Source organism: Pseudophryne corroboree, chromosome 1 (assembly GCF_028390025.1).
Source record: "Pseudophryne corroboree isolate aPseCor3 chromosome 1, aPseCor3.hap2, whole genome shotgun sequence".
Lineage (NCBI taxonomy): Eukaryota > Metazoa > Chordata > Amphibia > Anura > Myobatrachidae > Pseudophryne > Pseudophryne corroboree.
In genome coordinates this window covers 1,225,977,878-1,225,994,527 of record NC_086444.1, presented here as the reverse complement: position 1 = coordinate 1,225,994,527, position 16,650 = coordinate 1,225,977,878, and the positions used below count along the sequence as shown (strand labels likewise).

The window sequence follows — 16,650 nt, the reverse complement described above, 5'->3', positions numbered from 1 at the left end:
CCTAACCCTCCCCGGTGGTGCCTAACCCTAACCCTCCCTTGTTGGTGACTAACCCTCCCCGGAAGTGCCTAACCCTAACCCTCCCCGGAGGTGCCTAACCCTAATCCTCCTTGTTGATGCCTAACCTTAACACTCCCCGGTGATGCCTAACCCTCCCCGGTGGTGCCTAACCCTAACCCTCCCTTGTGGGTGCCTAACCCTCCCCGGTGGTGCCTAACCCTAACCCTCCCCAGTGGTGCCTAACCCTAACCCTCCCTGGTGGTGCCTAACCCTCCCCAGTGATGTCTGACCCTAACTCTCCCCGGAGGTGCCTAACCCTAACCTCCCCTTGTAAGTGCCTAACCCCCCCTACCCAATACCTAACCGTCCCCTTTCTGTCCCTGCACCCTAACCCCCCTTCTAATGCCTAAATCTAACCTCCCACCCCTCACCACCCCCCGCGGCAGGACGGGAGCGCATCATGCTAACAGAACGTTCCAGGCGTCGGTATTTTAACGCTGGGATCCCAAGCTCCGTCGAGATTGTGATGCTGGCATTATGTTCAAGAGTCCGGTGTCGGTATTTCAACCACCGGGATCCCGTGTGGCGACGTTTTAATTACATCCCTTATTCATAGGCGAGGTAGTGGCTGAAGGTGGAATCGTGTTCTCCAACCAGCAGCCGGCTTTCTTTTGCAGATATGACCCAATCCTTAGACCCAAGCAGCACCGATCAGCTGAGTTCTGGGCTACTGTACCTGTGACGTATCCCGCAGTATACAGCGAATTATGGTGGCCCCAAGGTTATGGAGGTAAGGGGGGTGGTATCAGGACAAAATACCGGAAAATAATAGTGGAAGCCTATTTTAACTAATCCTTTTCCGTATTTGGTTATTATGGTGGCCAGAAGGTGACGGCAAATACCCTGTTCACCAACATGCCTGATTATGGTGCCACACATGTTGTCTTACCAGGCTGATTGCCCAGCATTGCATCACATGTGGTCAGCTTACCGTTGCTGAATATAGGCAGGATCCACATGAATATAACGGCACCGGGTATAAGAGTGGGATTCACTGCAACAGATCCTGGACTATTCAGTAAGCCCCACCCTCAACCTGGGAGCGGTTAGATTAGATTGATGCTAGTCCTTGCATACAGAGCCAAGATCTCCATCTGAGACATTCCCACCAAAGCTGTAACATTATATACCAGAGTGTCATGCAACATTCTCACACTGTACATTATACGCTGCGTTTCTCCACCATCACCTGCTCTTCCTCAGGGCGGTCTCCACGTTCTGCCCCTTGTGTCTCCTGTAGAAGTCAATGAAGGAAAAGGGGAGGGAGATGTTCAGGTGGTTGGACCTCTGTGGGGCTGCTGTTCTCTTCCGGGCTTCAAACGCGATCATCAGGTCCACCCAGGCTGCGGGGCGCTTGACTTTAAATGTTTCGATGAAGTCTTCGCTAAATATCTTGCACAACATTTTCTCAAAGGCGAGGTCCACTCCGACAGCTCCATACGGGCCACCTATCCAACCAGAAGACATCCTCATGTCAGACTCCTACTCATTCACCCTTCTAGGTCTGTCCTGACTCCCCAGCTATACTTGATGCAGTTATATGCATTTACTACTACTGGTAGGAAGACTGACGCCACAACTTGTTAGTAGTCTTCTATAGTAGCCTCTCATGTGTTCTGTCATCAGTAAATGTGTTTGGCCGGATGTGCCGTATGGCTCACACAGAACTGGGCAGCTTGTTTTCAATGGATTAAAGGCCTCAAATGTCTAATACTCACTTTCTGAAAGGTTTACTTAGGAGACACCACCACTGTTACAATAGGAAGAAAATGTGGGGTTGAAATGACCATCGTTCCCATAGACCAGGCATATTTTTAACAGACAGATGTGATGGTATTATTCGGGGAGTGGCCTAGTACCTCAGAAGTACTATCCACACCGCTGTGCGATGTGACCTGACAATGCCCCACGTTAGTGTGCATGCCCATGTGGCAGACATGTTACTCAGATTTGCACTGGAACAATGTTGGGGGGGGGGGGGGGGGGGTATTTTCATCACAGAAGTGACTCAGAGGGGTAAATTTACTAAAGTGGGAGTTTTTCTTTTTAGACCTGGTGTTGTTGGCCATAGCAACCAATCAGATTCTATCTATTATCTTCTAGAAGAAGCTTGATAAATGTTAGGTAGATTCTGATTGGTTGCTATGAGCAACATCAACAGTTCTAAAAAACTCCCACCTTAGCAAATTTACCCCAGAGAGTAAGACAGCCCCATTCTCCTGCCACTACACCCCATTACATGGCCTTACATTGCATGGCCTTATTTTACTTTATTTGTTAGTATTTGATGATGGCTTAATCCCCTTCCCCCATTCTGCGTTTCCTGCCCTCAAATCTCCTGTTGTATAACCAGGCTGGTGTACAATGAGCATATGGGGGGACAGAAGGCCGGCCCTGTGTACACTCATTGGAGGATATACAATGAGCCGGTCCTATTAATGTAACACCTTTTAATACGACATTTCTAAATTACTCCAGTTTATTTTTCTCTAAATATCTCTTTATTGAAGCAAAGACCGTGTACAAACTGACACATGGACAACAATATAAAGTCTAAAAGTACAACGTCGGTATAATTTGGGGGTCAATTCATGAAGCAGTGAAAAGTGTGGAGAGGTAAGCCAGTGAAGAAGTTGCCCATGGCAACCAATCAGCACTGAAGTAACATTTATAATTTGCATACTACACAGTTGTACGGAGCAGCTGATTGGTTGCCATGGGCAACTTCTCCACACTTTTCACTGCTTCATGAATAGACCCCATAATCTTATATCATAGCAATAGGGATTAAGGGGTCTACTCATGAAGCTGTGAAAAGAGTGTAGAAGTGAGCCTGTGGAGAAGTTGCCCATAGCAACCAATCAGCTGCTCCGTACAATTATATAGTATGCAAATTATAAATGTTACTTCAATGCTAATTGGTTGCCATGGGCAACTTCTCCACTGGCTAACGTCTCCACACTTTTCACTGCTTCATGAATAGCCCCCATAACACACTATTGAGGCTGAGATAATCGCTCCAGTTTTCATTATGGTAAAATATTGCTTTTTATATCCCCCGACTTGTACATATAAATGAATCCTCCCGATAATATAAGGGGGAAACCAGATATTGCTTTCTTACATACTTTTATAGACTTTTATCATTCATTGCAACCTTGCCCTGATAACCCTCATTTTGCAGGATTGACAGCAGAAGTGTAATAAAAAGGCCCCATAGCATGTATTACGATGTGTATAGTGCCAGCGTATTGCGTTGCGATTTACAACTGGGCACGTTACCATGCTTGTCCTCTGCATATTTCCCATAAGCGCGTTTCACGCTCCCTGTTACCTCACCTGAGGCTTTGTAGAGTTCTTTGAGGGTCCCCTGGGGCTGTTCAATCTGATGGACTGTGAGATCCACCGTCCCGCCGCCGCAGTCTGCCACAATGTATCGGTCCCCTACAACACAAAGATGGCCGACAGTAAGTAGGGAACAGAGAGATATGGATAAAATGTGAGGAGCAGCTCCTTGTGAGATCAGGCTGAACCCTCCATATATTCTTATCATATTACATCACAGGAGGCACAATGCTTACACCTCTAATCCTGTCCGCAGATCAGTGTACAGGATGGAAACACAACCTGTAATAGTTGGGTTTGGTGATGTCTATACTGTACTATGACAGGACCCTGATTATGGGCCAATAATACACCTCCCCAGTCCATGGTCCATCGTCACATCCCCATAGTACATAGGATCAGAAAAGTGAAATGGAGACAATTATTGCAGTACCAGGATCGCCCACTAGGGAGCGCTGACCTACACTAATCCGTTAGTTAAAAAGCTCCTGTCACACTCAGTGGAAGCAGACATTTTGTGCGCTGGACCATTGTTCATAGTTATGAAGCAAATTAATTTACAAGTAAAGAATGACCAGTGCTCACTAGCGTATACACTGCATTATCATCGTCATGACCAGTAATGGCTCCAGTCACAAACTGGCCAATGTACGTTGTGTAGGTGTACGCCAGTGGAGAAGTTGCCCATGGCAACCAATCAGCATTGAAGTAACATTTATATTTTGCATACTATACAATTGTACGGAGCAGCTGATATATAGGCGAGGCCTTCCCTTAGTGCTCAGTGCTGTGTATATAGACGAGGCCTTCTCTCAGTGCTGTGTATATAGACGAGACCTTCTCTCAGTGCTCAGTGCACTGTACATAGGGCAGACCTTCTCTCAGTGCTCAGTGCTGTGTATATAGACGAGACCTTCTCTCAGTGCTCAGTGCTGTGTATATAGACGAGACCTTCTCTCAGTGCTCAGTGCTGTGTATATAGGGCAGACCTTCTCTCAGTGCTCAGTGCTGTGTATATAGGGCAGACCTTCTCTCAGTGCTCAGTGCTGTGTATATAGGGCAGACCTTCTCTCAGTGCTCAGTGCTGTGTATATAGGGCAGACCTTCTCTCAGTGCTGTGTATATAGACGAGACCTTCTCTCAGTGCTCAGTGCTGTGTATATAGGCGAGATCTTCTCTCAGTGCTCAGTGCTGTGTATATAGGCGAAACCTTCTCTCAGTGCTCAGTGCTGTCTATATAGGGCAGATCTTCTCTCAGTGCTCAGTGCTGTGTATATAGGCGAGACCTTCCCTTAGTGCTCAGTGCTGTGTTTATAGACGAGGCCTTCTCCGAGTTCTGTGTATATAGACGAGACCTTCTCTCAGTGCTCAGTGCTGTGTATATAGGAGAGACCTTCTATCAGTACTCAGTGCTGTGTGCTGTATATAAACGAGGCCTTCTCTCAGTGCTCAGTGCTGTGTATATAGGCGAGTCCTTCTCTCTGTGCTCAGTGCTGTCTATATAGGGCAGATCTTCTCTCAGTGCTCAGTGCTGTATATATCGGTGAAACCTTCTCTCAGTACTCAGTGCTGTGTATATAGGGCAGACCTTCTCTCAGTGCTCAGTGCTGTGTATATCGGTGAGACCTTCTCTCAGTACTCAGTGCTGTGTATATCGGTGAGACCTTCTCTCAGTGCTCAGTGCTGTGTATATAGGCGAGTCCTTCTCTCAGTGCTCAGTGCTGTATATATCGGTGAGACCTTCTCTCAGTACTCAGTGCTGTGTATATAGGGCAGACCTTCTCTCAGTGCTCAGTGCTGTGTATATCGGTGAGACCTTCTCTCAGTACTCAGTGCTGTGTATATCGGTGAGACCTTCTCTCAGTGCTCAGTGCTGTGTATATCGGTGAAACCTTCTCTCAGTACTCAGTGCTGTGTATATAGGGCAGACCTTCTCTCAGTGCTCAGTGCTGTGTATATCGGTGAGACCTTCTCTCAGTACTCAGTGCTGTGTATATCGGTGAGACCTTCTCTCAGTGCTGTGTATATCGGTGAAACCTTCTCTCAGTACTCAGTGCTGTGTATATAGGGCAGACCTTCTCTCAGTGCTCAGTGCTGTGTATATCGGTGAGACCTTCTCTCAGTGCTCAGTGCTGTGTATATCGGTGAGACCTTCTCTCAGTACTCAGTGCTGTGTATATCGGTGAGACCTTCTCTCAGTGCTCAGTGCTGTGTATATCGGTTAGACCTTCTCTCAGTACTCAGTGCTGTGTATATAGGAGAGACCTTCTCTCAGTGCTCAGTGCTGTGTATATAGGCGAGTCCTTCTCTCAGTACTCAGTGCTGTGTATATCCGTGAGACCTGCTCTCAGTGCTCAGTGCTGTGTATATAGGCGAGTCCTTCTCTCAGTGCTCAGTGCTGTGTATATCGGTGAGACCTTCTCTCAGTGCTCAGTGCTGTGTATATAGGCGAGTCCTTCTCTCAGTGCTCAGTGCCGTGTATATAGGCGAGCCCTTCTCTCAGTGCTCAGTGCTGTGTATATCGGTGAGACCTTCTCTCAGTGCTCAGTGCTGTGTATATAGGAGAGACCTTCTCTCAGTGCTGTGTATATAGGAGAGACCTTCTCTCAGTGCTCAGTGCTGTGTATATAGGAGAGACCTTCTCTCAGAGCTCAGTGCTGTGTATATCGGTGAGACCTTCTCTCAGTACTCAGTGCAGTGCATATAGGCGAGACCTTCTCTCAGTACTCAGTGCTGTGTATATAGGAGAGACCTTCTCTCAGTGCTCAGTGCTGTGTATATAGGCGAGACCTTCTCTCAGTACTCAGTGCTGTGTATATAGGAGAGACCTTCTCTCAGTGCTCAGTGCTGTGTATATAGGCGAGTCCTTCTCTCAGTGCTCAGTGCTGTGTATATCGGTGAGACCTTCTGTCAGAGATCAGTGCTGTGTATATAGGGCAGACCTTCTCTCAGTGCTCAGTGCTGTGTATATAGGCGAGCCCTTCTCTCAGTACTCAGCGCTGTGTATATAGGAGAGACCTTCTCTCAGTGCTGTGTATATCGGTGAGACCTGCTCTCAGTGCTCAGTGCTGTGTATATAGGAGAGACCTTCTCTCAGTACTCAGCGCTGTGTATATAGGAGAGACCTTCTCTCAGTGCTCAGTGCTGTGTATATAGGAGAGACCTGCTCTCAGTGCTCAGTGCTGTGTATATAGGGCAGACCTTCTCTCAGTGCTCAGTGCTGTGTATATAGGGCAGACCTTCTCTCAGTGCTCAGTGCTGTGTATATAGGGCAGACCTTCTCTCAGTGCTGTGTATATAGACGAGACCTTCTCTCAGTGCTCAGTGCTGTGTATATAGGCGAGATCTTCTCTCAGTGCTTAGTGCTGTGTATATAGGCGAAACCTTCTCTCAGTGCTCAGTGCTGTCTATATAGGGCAGATCTTCTCTCAGTGCTCAGTGCTGTGTATATAGGCGAGACCTTCCCTTAGTGCTCAGTGCTGTGTTTATAGACGAGGCCTTCTCCGAGTTCTGTGTATATAGACGAGACCTTCTCTCAGTGCTCAGTGCTGTGTATATAGGAGAGACCTTCTATCAGTACTCAGTGCTGTGTGCTGTATATAAACGAGGCCTTCTCTCAGTGCTCAGTGCTGTGTATATAGGCGAGTCCTTCTCTCTGTGCTCAGTGCTGTCTATATAGGGCAGATCTTCTCTCAGTGCTCAGTGCTGTATATATCGGTGAAACCTTCTCTCAGTACTCAGTGCTGTGTATATAGGGCAGACCTTCTCTCAGTGCTCAGTGCTGTGTATATCGGTGAGACCTTCTCTCAGTACTCAGTGCTGTGTATATCGGTGAGACCTTCTCTCAGTGCTCAGTGCTGTGTATATAGGCGAGTCCTTCTCTCAGTGCTCAGTGCTGTATATATCGGTGAGACCTTCTCTCAGTACTCAGTGCTGTGTATATAGGGCAGACCTTCTCTCAGTGCTCAGTGCTGTGTATATCGGTGAGACCTTCTCTCAGTGCTGTGTATATCGGTGAAACCTTCTCTCAGTACTCAGTGCTGTGTATATAGGGCAGACCTTCTCTCAGTGCTCAGTGCTGTGTATATCGGTGAGACCTTCTCTCAGTACTCAGTGCTGTGTATATCGGTGAGACCTTCTCTCAGTGCTGTGTATATCGGTGAAACCTTCTCTCAGTACTCAGTGCTGTGTATATAGGGCAGACCTTCTCTCAGTGCTCAGTGCTGTGTATATCGGTGAGACCTTCTCTCAGTGCTCAGTGCTGTGTATATCGGTGAGACCTTCTCTCAGTACTCAGTGCTGTGTATATCGGTGAGACCTTCTCTCAGTGCTCAGTGCTGTGTATATCGGTTAGACCTTCTCTCAGTACTCAGTGCTGTGTATATAGGAGAGACCTTCTCTCAGTGCTCAGTGCTGTGTATATAGGCGAGTCCTTCTCTCAGTACTCAGTGCTGTGTATATCCGTGAGACCTGCTCTCAGTGCTCAGTGCTGTGTATATAGGCGAGTCCTTCTCTCAGTGCTCAGTGCTGTGTATATCGGTGAGACCTTCTCTCAGTGCTCAGTGCTGTGTATATAGGCGAGTCCTTCTCTCAGTGCTCAGTGCCGTGTATATAGGCGAGCCCTTCTCTCAGTGCTCAGTGCTGTGTATATCGGTGAGACCTTCTCTCAGTGCTCAGTGCTGTGTATATAGGAGAGACCTTCTCTCAGTGCTGTGTATATAGGAGAGACCTTCTCTCAGTGCTCAGTGCTGTGTATATAGGAGAGACCTTCTCTCAGAGCTCAGTGCTGTGTATATCGGTGAGACCTTCTCTCAGTACTCAGTGCAGTGCATATAGGCGAGACCTTCTCTCAGTACTCAGTGCTGTGTATATAAAGGCGAGCCCTTCTCTCAGTGCTCAGTGCTGTGTATATCGGTGAGACCTTCTCTCAGTGCTCAGTGCTGTGTATATAGGCGAGCCCTTCTCTCAGTGCTCAGTGCTGTGTATATCGGTGAGTCCTTCTCTCAGTGCTCAGTGCTGTGTATATCGGTGAGACCTTCTGTCAGTGCTCAGTGCTGTGTATATAGGCGAGCCCTTCTCTCAGTGCTCAGTGCTGTGTATATAGGCGAGCCCTTCTCTCAGTACTCAGCGCTGTGTATATAGGAGAGACCTTCTCTCAGTGCTGTGTATATCGGTGAGACCTGCTCTCAGTGCTCAGTGCTGTGTATATAGGAGAGACCTTCTCTCAGTGCTCAGTGCTGTGTATATCGGTGAGACCTTCTCTCAGTGCTCAGTGCTGTGTATATAGGCGAGCCCTTCTCTCAGTGCTCAGTGCTGTGTATATCGGTGAGACCTTCTCTCAGTGCTCAGTGCTGTGTATATAGGCGAGCCCTTCTCTCAGTGCTCAGTGCTGTGTATATCGGTGAGACCTTCTCTCAGTGCTCAGTGCTGTGTATATAGGCGAGCCCTTCTCTCAGTGCTCAGTGCTGTGTATATAGGAGAGACCTTCTATCAGTACTCAGTGCTGTGTGCTGTATATAAACGAGGCCTTCTCTCAGTGCTCAGTGCTGTGTATATCGGTGAGACCTTCTCTCAGTGCTCAGTGCTGTGTATATAGGCGAGCCTTTCTCTCAGTGCTCAGTACTGTGTATATCGGTTAGACCTTCTCTCAGTGCTCAGTGCAGTGTATAGAGGAGAGACCTTCTCTCAGTGCTCAGTGCTGTGTATATAGGAGAGACCTTCTCTCAGTGCTCAGTGCTGTGTATATATAGGGCAGACCTTCTCTCAGTACTCAGTGCTGTGTATATAGGTGAGACCTTCTCTCAGTTCTCAGTGCTGTGTATATAGGAGAGACCTTCTCTCAGTGCTCAGTGCTGTGTATATAGGAGAGACCTTCTCTCAGTATTCAGTGCAGTGTATATAGGAGAGACCTCTCAGTGCTCAGTGCTGTGTATATAGGAGAGACCTTCTCTCAGTACTCAGTGCTGTGTATATCGGTGAGACCTGCTCTCAGTGCTCAGTGCTGTGTATATAGGAAAGACCTTCTCTCAGTGCTCAGTGCTGTGTATATAGGAGAGACCTTCTCTCAGTACTCAGTGCTGTGTATATAGGCGAGCCCTTCTCTCAGTGCTCAGTGCTGTGTATATCGGTGAGACCTTCTCTCAGTGCTCAGTGCTGTGTATATCGGTGAGACCTTCTCTCAGTGCTCAGTGCTGTGTATATCGGTGAGACCTTCTCTCAGTGCTCAGTGCTGTGTATATCGGTGAGACCTTCTCTCAGTGCTCAGTGCTGTGTATATAGGAGAGACCTTCTCTCAGTACTCAGTGCTGTGTATATCGGTGAGACCTTCTTTCAGTGCTCAGTGCTGTGTATATAGGAGAGACCTTCTCTCAGTGCTGTGTATATCGGTGAGACCTTCTCTCAGTGCTCAGTGCTGTGTATATCGGTGAGACCTTCTCTCAGTGCTCAGTGCTGTATATATAGGGCAGACCTTCTCTCAGTGCTCAGTGCTGTGTATATAGGGCAGACCCTCTCAGTACTCAGTGCTGTGTATATAGGGCAGACCTTCTCTCAGTACTCAGTGCTGTGTATATCGGTGAGAACTTCTCTCAGTACTCAGTGCTGTGTATATAGGCGAGACCTTCTCTCAGTGCTCAGTGCTGTGTATATAGGGCAGACCTTCTCTCAGTGCTCAGTGCTGTGTATATAGGGCAGACCCTCTCAGTACTCAGTGCTGTGTATATAGGCGAGACCTTCTCTCAGTGCTCATTGCTGTGTATATAGGGCAGACCTTCTCTCAGTGCTCAGTGCTGTGTATATAGGGCAGACCCTCTCAGTACTCAGTGCTGTGTATATAGGAGAGACCTGCTCTCAGTGCTCAGTTCTGTGTATATCGGTGAGACCTTCTCTCAGTACTCAGTGCTGTATATATCGGTGAGACCTTCTCTCAGTACTCAGTGCTGTGTATATTGGTGAGACCTGCTCTCAGTGCTCAGTGCTGTGTATATAGGCAAGGCCTTCTCAGTGCTCAGTGCTGTGTATATCGGTGAGACCTTCTCTCAGTGCTGTGTATATTGGTGAGACCTGCTCTCAGTGCTCAGTGCTGTGTATATAGGCGAGACCTTCTCTCAGTGCTCAGTGCAGTGTATATAGGCGAGACCTTCTCGCAGTACTCAGTGCTGTGTATATAGGCGAGACCTGCTCTCAGTGCTCAGTGCTGTGTATATAGGCGAGACCTTCTCTCAGTGCTCAGTGCTGTGTATATAGGCGAGACCTTCTCTCAGTGCTCAGTGCTGTGTATATCGGTGAGACTTCTCTCAGTGCTCAGTGCTGTGTATATAGGCGAGCCCTTCTCTCAGTGCTCAGTGCTGTGTATATCGGTGAGACCTTCTCTCAGTGCTCAGTGCTGTGTATATCGGTGAGACCTTCTCTCAGTGCTCAGTGCTGTGTATATAGGCGAGCCCTTCTCTCACTGCTCAGTGCTGTGTATATCGGTGAGACCTTCTCTCAGTGCTCAGTGCTGTGTATATAGGCGAGCCCTTCTCTCAGTGCTCAGTGCTGTGTATATAGACGAGCCCTTCGCTCAGTGCTCAGTGCTGTGTATATCGGTGAGACCTTCTCTCAGTGCTCAGTGCTGTGTATATAGGCGAGCCCTTCTCTCAGTGCTCAGTGCTGTGTATATCGGTGAGACCTTCTCTCAGTGCTCAGTGCTGTGTATATCGGTGAGACCTTCTCTCAGTGCTCAGTGCTGTGTATATAGGCGAGCCCTTCTCTCAGTGCTCAGTGCTGTGTATATAGGCGAGACCTGCTCTCAGTGCTCAGTGCTGTGTATATAGGCGAGACCTTCTCTCAGTGCTCAGTGCTGTGCATATAGGCGAGGCCTTCTCTCAGTGCTCAGTGCTGTGTATATCGGTGAGACCTTCTCTCAGTGCTCAGTGCTGTGTATATCGGTGAGATCTTCTCTCAGTGCTCAGTGCTGTGTATATAGGCGAGCCCTTCTCTCAGTGCTCAGTGCTGTGTATATCAGTGAGACCTTCTCTCAGTGCTCAGTGCTGTGTATATCGGTGAGACCTTCTCTCAGTGCTCAGTGCTGTGTATATAGGCGAGCCCTTCTCTCAGTGCTCAGTGCTGTGTATATAGGCGAGCCCTTCTCTCAGTGCTCAGTGCTGTGTATATAGGCGAGCCCTTCTCTCAGTGCTCAGTGCTGTGTATATCGGTGAGACCTTCTCTCAGTGCTCAGTGCTGTGTATATAGGCGAGCCCTTCTCTCAGTGCTCAGTGCTGTGTATATAGGCGAGCCCTTCTCTCAGTGCTCAGTGCTGTGTATATCGGTGAGACCTTCTCTCAGTGCTCAGTGCTGTGTATATCGGTGAGACCTTCTCTCAGTGCTCAGTGCTGTGTATATAGGGCAGAACTTCTCTCAGTGCTCAGTGCTGTGTATATAGGGCAGACCTTCTCTCAGTACTCAGTGCTGTGTATATCGGTGAGACCTTCTCTCAGTACTCAGTGCTGTGTATATCGGTGAGACCTTCTCTCAGTACTCAGTGCTGTATATATCGGTGAGACCTTCTCTCAGTACTCAGTGCTGTGTATATAGGCGAGACCTTCTCTCAGTGCTCAGTGCTGTGTATATAGGGCAGACCTTCTCTCAGTGCTCAGTGCTGTGTATGTAGGAGAGACCTTCTCTCAGTACTCAGTGCTGTGTATATAGGAGAGACCTGCTCTCAGTGCTCAGTTCTGTGTATATCGGTGAGACCTTCTCTCAGTGCTCAGTGCTGTGTATATCGGTGAGACCTTCTCTCAGTACTCAGTGCTGTATATATTGGTGAGACCTTCTCTCAGTACTCAGTGCTGTGTATATTGGTGAGACCTGCTCTCAGTGCTCAGTGCTGTGTATATAGGCAAGGCCTTCTCAGTGCTCAGGGCTGTGTATATCGGTGAGACCTTCTCTCAGTGCTGTGTATATTGGTGAGACCTGCTCTCAGTGCTCAGTGCTGTGTATATAGGCGAGACCTTCTCTCAGTGCTCAGTGCAGTGTATATAGGCGAGACCTTCTCTCAGTGCTCAGTGCAGTGTATATAGGCGAGACCTTCTCGCAGTACTCAGTGCTGTGTATATAGGCGAGACCTGCTCTCAGTGCTCAGTGCTGTGTATATAGGCGAGACCTGCTCTCAGTGCTCAGTGCTGTGTATATAGGCGAGACCTTCTCTCAGTGCTCAGTGCTGTGTATATAGGCGAGGCCTTCTCTCAGTGCTCAGTGCTGTGTATATCGGTGAGACCTTCTCTCAGTGCTCAGTGCTGTGTATATCGGTGAGACCTTCTCTCAGTGCTCAGTGCTGTGTATATAGGCGAGTCCTTCTCTCAGTGCTCAGTGCTGTGTATATCGGTGAGACCTTCTCTCAGTGCTCAGTGCTGTGTATATCGGTGAGACCTTCTCTCAGTGCTCAGTGCTGTGTATATAGGCGAGCCCTTCTCTCAGTGCTCAGTGCTGTGTATATCGGTGAGACCTTCTCTCAGTGCTCAGTGCTGTGTATATAGGCGAGCCCTTCTCTCAGTGCTGTGTATATCGGTGAGACCTTCTCTCAGTACTCAGTGCTGTGTATATCGGTGAGACCTTCTCTCAGTGCTCAGTGCTGTGTATATCGGTGAGACCTTCTCTCAGTGCTCAGTGCTGTGTATATAGGCGAGCCCTTCTCTCAGTGCTCAGTGCTGTGTATATAGGCGAGCCCTTCTCTCAGTGCTCAGTGCTGTGTATATTGGTGAGACCTTCTCTCAGTGCTCAGTGCAGTGTATATAGGCGAGACCTTCTCGCAGTACTCAGTGCTGTGTATATAGGCGAGACCTGCTCTCAGTGCTCAGTGCTGTGTATATCGGTGAGACCTCTCAGTGCTCAGTGCTGTGTATATAGGCGAGGCCTTCTCTCAGTGCTCAGTGCTGTGTATATCGGTGAGACCTTCTCTCAGTGCTCAGTGCTGTGTATATAGGCGAGACCTTCTCTCAGTGCTCAGTGCTGTGTATATAGGCGAGCCCTTCTCTTAGTGCTCAGTGCTGTGTATATAGGCGAGCCCTTCTCTCAGTGCTCAGTGCTGTGTATATAGGAGAGACCTTCTCTCAGTGCTCAGTGCAGTGTATATAGGGCAGACCTTCTCTCAGCACTCAGTGCTGTATATATCGGTGAGACCTTCTCTCAGTACTCAGTGCTGTGTATATTGGTGAGACCTGCTCTCAGTGCTCAGTGCTGTGTATATAGGCGAGACCTTCTCTCAGTACTCAGTGCTGTATATATCGGTGAGACCTTCTCTCAGTACTCAGTGCTGTGTATATTGGTGAGACCTGCTCTCAGTGCTCAGTGCTGTGTATATAGGCGAGACCTTCTCTCAGTACTCAGTGCTGTATATATCGGTGAGACCTTCTCTCAGTACTCAGTGCTGTGTATATTGGTGAGACCTTCTCTCAGTGCTCAGTGCTGTGTATATAGGCAAGGCCTTCTCAGTGCTCAGTGCTGTGTATATCGGTGAGACCTTCTCTCAGTGCTGTGTATATTGGTGAGACCTGCTCTCAGTGCTGTGTATATAGGCGAGACCTTCTCTCAGTGCTCAGTGCTGTGTATATAGGAGAGACCTTCTCTCAGTGCTCAGTGCTGTGTATATCGGTGAGACCTTCTCTCAGTACTCAGTGCTGTATATATCGGTGAGACCTTCTCTCAGTACTCAGTGCTGTGTATATTGGTGAGACCTGCTCTCAGTGCTCAGTGCTGTGTATATAGGCGAGACCTTCTCTCAGTGCTCAGTGCAGTGTATATAGGCGAGACCTTCTCGCAGTACTCAGTGCTGTGTATATAGGCGAGACCTGCTCTCAGTGCTCAGTGCTGTGTATATAGGCGAGACCTTCTCTCAGTGCTCAGTGCTGTGTATATAGGCGAGGCCTTCTCTCAGTGCTCAGTGCTGTGTATATCGGTGAGACCTTCTCTCAGTGCTCAGTGCTGTGTATATCGGTGAGACCTTCTCTCAGTGCTCAGTGCTGTGTATATAGGCGAGCCCTTCTCTCAGTGCTCAGTGCTGTGTATATAGGCGAGCCCTTCTCTCAGTGCTCAGTGCTGTGTATATAGGAGAGACCTTCTCTCAGTGCTCAGTGCAGTGTATATAGGGCAGACCTTCTCTCAGTACTCAGTGCTGTATATATCGGTGAGACCTTCTCTCAGTACTCAGTGCTGTGTATATTGGTGAGACCTGCTCTCAGTGCTCAGTGCTGTGTTTATAGGCGAGACCTTCTCGCAGTACTCAGTGCTGTGTATATAGGCGAGACCTGCTCTCAGTGCTCAGTGCTGTGTATATAGGCGAGACCTTCTCTCAGTGCTCAGTGCTGTGTATATAGGCGAGGCCTTCTCTCAGTGCTCAGTGCTGTGTATATCGGTGAGACCTTCTCTCAGTGCTCAGTGCTGTGTATATTGGTGAGACCTTCTCTCAGTGCTCAGTGCTGTGTATATCGGTGAGACCTGCTCTCAGTACTCAGTGCTGTGTATATCGGTGAGACCTTCTCTCAGTGCTCAGTGCTGTGTATATAGGCGAGACCTTCTCGCAGTACTCAGTGCTGTGTATATAGGCGAGACCTGCTCTCAGTGCTCAGTGCTGTGTATATAGGCGAGACCTTCTCTCAGTGCTCAGTGCTGTGTATATAGGCGAGGCCTTCTCTCAGTGCTCAGTGCTGTGTATATCGGTGAGACCTTCTCTCAGTGCTCAGTGCTGTGTATATCGGTGAGACCTTCTCTCAGTGCTCAGTGCTGTGTATATAGGCGAGCCCTTCTCTCAGTGCTCAGTGCTGTGTATATCGGTGAGACCTTCTCTCAGTGCTCAGTGCTGTGTATATCGGTGAGACCTTCTCTCAGTGCTGTGTATATAGGCGAGCCCTTCTCTCAGTGCTCAGTGCTGTGTATATAGGCGAGACCTGCTCTCAGTGCTCAGTGCTGTGTATATAGGCGAGACCTTCTCTCAGTGCTCAGTGCTGTGTATATAGGAGAGACCTTCTCTCAGTGCTCAGTGCTGTGTATATAGGCGAGGCCTTCTCTCAGTGCTCAGTGCTGTGTATATCGGTGAGACCTTCTCTCAGTGCTCAGTGCTGTGTATATCGGTGAGACCTTCTCTCAGTGCTCAGTGCTGTGTATATAGGCGAGCCCTTCTCTCAGTGCTCAGTGCTGTGTATATCGGTGAGACCTTCTCTCAGTGCTCAGTGCTGTGTATATAGGCGAGCCCTTCTCTCAGTGCTCAGTGCTGTGTATATAGGCGAGCCCTTCTCTCAGTGCTCAGTGCTGTGTATATCGGTGAGACCTTCTCTCAGTGCTCAGTGCTGTGTATATAGGCGAGCCCTTCTCTCAGTGCTCAGTGCTGTGTATATCGGTGAGACCTTCTCTCAGTGCTCAGTGCTGTGTATATCGGTGAGACCTTCTCTCAGTGCTGTGTATATAGGCGAGCCCTTCTCTCAGTGCTCAGTGCTGTGTATATAGGCGAGCCCTTCTCTCAGTGCTCAGTGCTGTGTATATCGGTGAGACCTTCTCTCAGTGCTCAGTGCTGTGTATATCGGTGAGACCTTCTCTCAGTGCTGTGTATATAGGCGAGCCCTTCTCTCAGTGCTCAGTGCTGTGTATATCGGTGAGACCTTCTCTCAGTGCTCAGTGCTTTGTATATCGGTGAGACCTTCTCTCAGTGCTCAGTGCTGTGTATATCGGTGAGACCTTCTCTCAGCACAGCACCACGTCTCTGAGTCTCTATACTGAATGTCATTACTATGTGTGATATTACTTTTCCTCAGTTGCTGTGCGCCGGCTTCTCCCCTCGTCTCTCTGTGTAATTGGCTGTAAGAGGCCTGGAGGTCGCCCGTGGTGCGTTCTCCTCTCACAGGAAACATAACATTTTATTTTTAGGTCCACGTCCAAGCCACATTGCACAGCATCCTGCTCCTCCTGCTGTTCCACAAACACTTCAGCTCTGACCTCATCATACGAATACACACGTGTGTCATAAATACAATGTTTTACTGCACATTATACAGGACGGCCGCCTATCTCCTGCCAGTACACAGACACAAATAGCTGCTGGCTGGAAAATGTAATACAGGTCAGGAGGTAATGCAGGAGGCTGGGCGGGCGAGTCACACTGCACGGGTGTCTATTCGTGTAACCCTCAGTCCTCTTATTATATGATGTTGTTATTCTGGTGCTCGCTGCGGCACAAGGACAACAACACAAAAGTCGTCTGAGGGTGGAACCGAGTCA

At 48.6% G+C, this 16,650-nt stretch overlaps 1 protein-coding gene across 2 annotated transcripts in view; it reads right to left on the bottom strand.

The window, feature by feature from the left end:
- The window catches only part of HSPA12B (heat shock protein family A (Hsp70) member 12B), a 188,355-nt gene that overhangs the window by 25,960 nt on the left and 145,745 nt on the right, over positions 1–16,650 (bottom strand). For both annotated transcript variants that reach the window (XM_063925359.1, XM_063925358.1), the window contains exons 10-11: positions 3,400–3,504; positions 1,250–1,508 (exon numbers count right to left, since the gene is read on the bottom strand). In XM_063925359.1, the coding sequence (XP_063781429.1) occupies positions 1,250–1,508; positions 3,400–3,504 (364 nt within the window). The remainder of the gene's footprint in view (positions 1–1,249; positions 1,509–3,399; positions 3,505–16,650) is intronic.